This window comes from Ctenocephalides felis, unplaced genomic scaffold, assembly GCF_003426905.1.
Source record: "Ctenocephalides felis isolate EL2017-DRISC unplaced genomic scaffold, ASM342690v1 CF-g0.4_SCAFFOLD_01604, whole genome shotgun sequence".
NCBI lineage: Eukaryota > Metazoa > Arthropoda > Insecta > Siphonaptera > Pulicidae > Ctenocephalides > Ctenocephalides felis.
In genome coordinates, this window is record NW_020537758.1 from 42465504 (window position 1) to 42468958 (window position 3455).

The 3455-nt window shown below is 31.3% G+C and overlaps 1 protein-coding gene across 1 annotated transcript; it reads right to left on the bottom strand.

The window, feature by feature from the left end:
• Positions 1-318: 318 nt before the first annotated feature.
• On the bottom strand, positions 319-2662 carry LOC113373798 (protein yellow-like). The gene is given in 6 exon segments (XM_026614073.1): positions 319-480; positions 482-790; positions 948-1316; positions 1387-1478; positions 1620-1806; positions 2657-2662. Coding segments are annotated over 6 exon segments (1125 nt in total).
• Positions 2663-3455: the final 793 nt, after the last annotated feature.

Sequence of the window (3455 nt, forward strand, 5' to 3'; positions counted from 1 at the left end):
TTTGTAGGCTTCTAATAAAACGCTAACATAAATGCCTTTTAAACTGTAGTCTACATATATCTATGTATTAAAGAATACGTTGTTTCAATTTAGACAGTTGTAGTTTTATTACATCTAGAAATTCTAATTTCAGGAATTTTTCACAAAAGTTTTATGGACAACTTAACTTTTAATTTATTACATTTGTAACGAAGCGAACTTTAATAACTTTAAATAAGACTCATTTTCAAAGTGGAAATATAAGTACTAATTAACGAATAAATACTTGTAACAAATCAGAGTATTTTCAACACGTAAATAAAAGTACAAATGTGTACCCTATTTGTAAAACAAAGTATTATGCCACCAGTATGCAGCAGGAGTTGATCCCTGATTTATAACTGGTTTATAGACCGTCTGCGGATTATATATCGGTTTATAGAAAATAGGTTCATAAAATATATTATTTCTGGTATTATCGATTTCGCAAACCGTTCCTTTTTACTAATTCTTGTACTGGAGCCCAAAAGATCCTGAAATTAATATCATGGTAATCCAATTCGGATAAGAGGAAAACTGGCATCCTATCTGATAAAACCCAAGCAATTCCTCCTTTATCGATTTTTATGTCACTAGGAAAGACTAATCCGACATCGTCTTTGTCGACAAGGGCATGATTTTGCTTTTGGTATGGAGAAGATGAATGCCAGCATCCAATTCCATTACGATCTATGAGGTTGTAAAGCATGAGGCCGCTGTCGTCCATAACTTTGGCTGTAACATGACCTAAAGTTTCACGTTCTTCCAAAACCTGCAAAGAAATTAAAATCTAAATAGTATATTATCCAATTAGTAACAATATCTAACGTTTTTGGTTCTTATATTTTGAACTTAGAATAAACTTCAACTACTGATTGTATTAGATTTTTTCTATTACTATTATGTACTTGAATATAATATAAGTTTACCTGGAAATCATGATAACTATCTTCTACCCTCTTTTCATCCCTCAAAATTTTTGTAGACACAGCAAACTCCCTCTCACTAGCCAAAGGACTGAAGAACAATGTTCTAAATCCATCGCTCATTATTGGTGACAAGGTTATACCAAATATTCCTTCTTCTCCCCATTGGAAATTTAAACCAGCCACATTAAAATCTCCTTTAAGAGGATCGGGCATGAAGAAACTGTGCTCAAATCTCCAAGTTTTATCTTTTTCCCAAGAGTAAACTATCAAACCGTATCCTAACTCGTCGCTCATGTAAGCGAAAGTATCATCGCAAGATGAACCCATGTCAATTGCTATGTTGGCGATAAATGTGTCTGGATTGGTATCCTTAAGTAAAAAATATATACTATATTAGGGAGTACATACAATTTTGTTGATAAAATGATCAAGATCTTACCTCGGGTCTAAATGGAGTACGTCTTATGCGTCTATTTGTTCTTAAGTCGAAGACATTCAGGGCGTAAGGGCACACATTCACAGTGGTATTTCCTATGTTCAAAACAAATAGTTTTTTAAAATAATTGATGTATTTGAATATTGCTAAATTCTTAGAAAAAAAGTTGATCTCTTAAGATAGATTCTTCTAATCAGACTAATTTTGAACAACAACACATGACATAATTTACATACCGATTCCGACAGTACCAGTATCCAGGACCCATAATCTATTACATTCATCGACTTTAATCCTGTAAGCCGTAGTGATGCCCCTCAAGCAGTCTCCTTGTTTATTAGATGGCCAATCTGGATATGGTTCTAATGGAGGCGACTTGTCATTGGAATGCAGGGGAAATGCTGTTAAAGTGGCAGGGTATACCTGTGAAATTAAATCAGTTTCACAAAATATATTCTACTAGGTCAATGATAGAAAATAAACTATTGCAAATAAAATATAAATACAATGTCAAGTCCTAAAAAGCCTTAACCACTTTATCAACTGGTTTACGTGATGCTCATTAATCGTGAAGTAAAATATCAACAAACGGAGATGACGGAGGAAACTTCATAGATACGATAAATTTAATAGTTTGACAAAATTTTATTACGACCAGGATGGAATAATCATTTTCTAGCGATTAGATCTAAATTTTTACAGTTGTCATGGAAACTCATACAAGTGCATTCGTCGCAACGGCAATTGTTCAACAATATGTCTCCGAATTTGAAAAGAGGCTCAATAAGTGGAAGATTAAAATAAATAAAAGAAAATCTAGCCATATAACCTTCACAACAAGAACCCTGGACTGCCCAAGCGTAAAAATAAACAACATAGAAATACCAAAATATGAGAGCGTAAAATACAAAGCTATGAAAACAAACTCCTTTTATATAAAACAATAATTATCCCAATTTGGACATACGGCATTGAGCTATGGGCGTGCGCAAGCAATTCAAATTAAAAAAAAATACAAGTAGCGCAATCGAAAATTTTAAGATGCATGCCCTACATAAAGACCTAAAAATAAAAACTATTAATGAAATGATAAAAGAAAGGAGCAAAAAATACCACGAAAAACTACCAGGTCACCCAAACATATATTTAAAAGAATTAACGAAGAATATCCCACACGAATTTTGAGGAAAAAATGGACTTACAATCTTAAATAAAATGTCAAAAAAAAAGAGTTATCTCATAAGAGATAATCTCTTAAATGCATTAACATTACAGACATATTGTCTTAAAAATGTATATTATTTTGATTGACAATAAAACTATGCAAAAAAAAGATCCAAATTTTATTCAGATTGAGGATATTTTGAACTCTGCCTTGAAGATAGTCAGTCCTAATCATGTATCATAAAATATCAAATTTTTGCAAATTTGCGATCAGTTTTTGGTATTTCAAAAATCAACCAAAAGAACTAAATATTATCTGACATAAATTTACCAATAATTTACCATAGATTAGATCTGCAAATTTAGTAATGTTCCAGCAAAAAATCTTATAGGTAGGCGTAAAACATACTATATTATTGCAATTATTGGTATATTAAAACAAGTTGCAAAATAAATAATTTATTATATTGCAATTTCAGTGAATGTGTACCAGTCAACCACGTTTAACGATATTCAGCATAATTGAACAGTTTACGAGAAACGGCAATTTATCTATCGGGACATTTATGTAATAATTAAGTAAAATGTGTCTCGAACATGCTAGAAAAAGTAACACGGCTGCCGATTTTCCAATGTCAACCATTTGACATATTAGTTAATCGACGTAGAAAATGTTGAAAGTATTTCATCGTATTAGTGATATATAAATATCTGCATACTTGAAATCATTGCGAGTGATTTATAATTTATTAATGTTGTTTATAACTATTTATAAGCATTCAGTTTTATTTTTAATACGTCAGTCGTTATCGTGCCATTTTTAGATTTGAAATTTCTTATATTAAAATTATCAAGTATTTTACCATTTTACAATCCTGATTAGATGCGCCAAATTTGAAACTTGCATC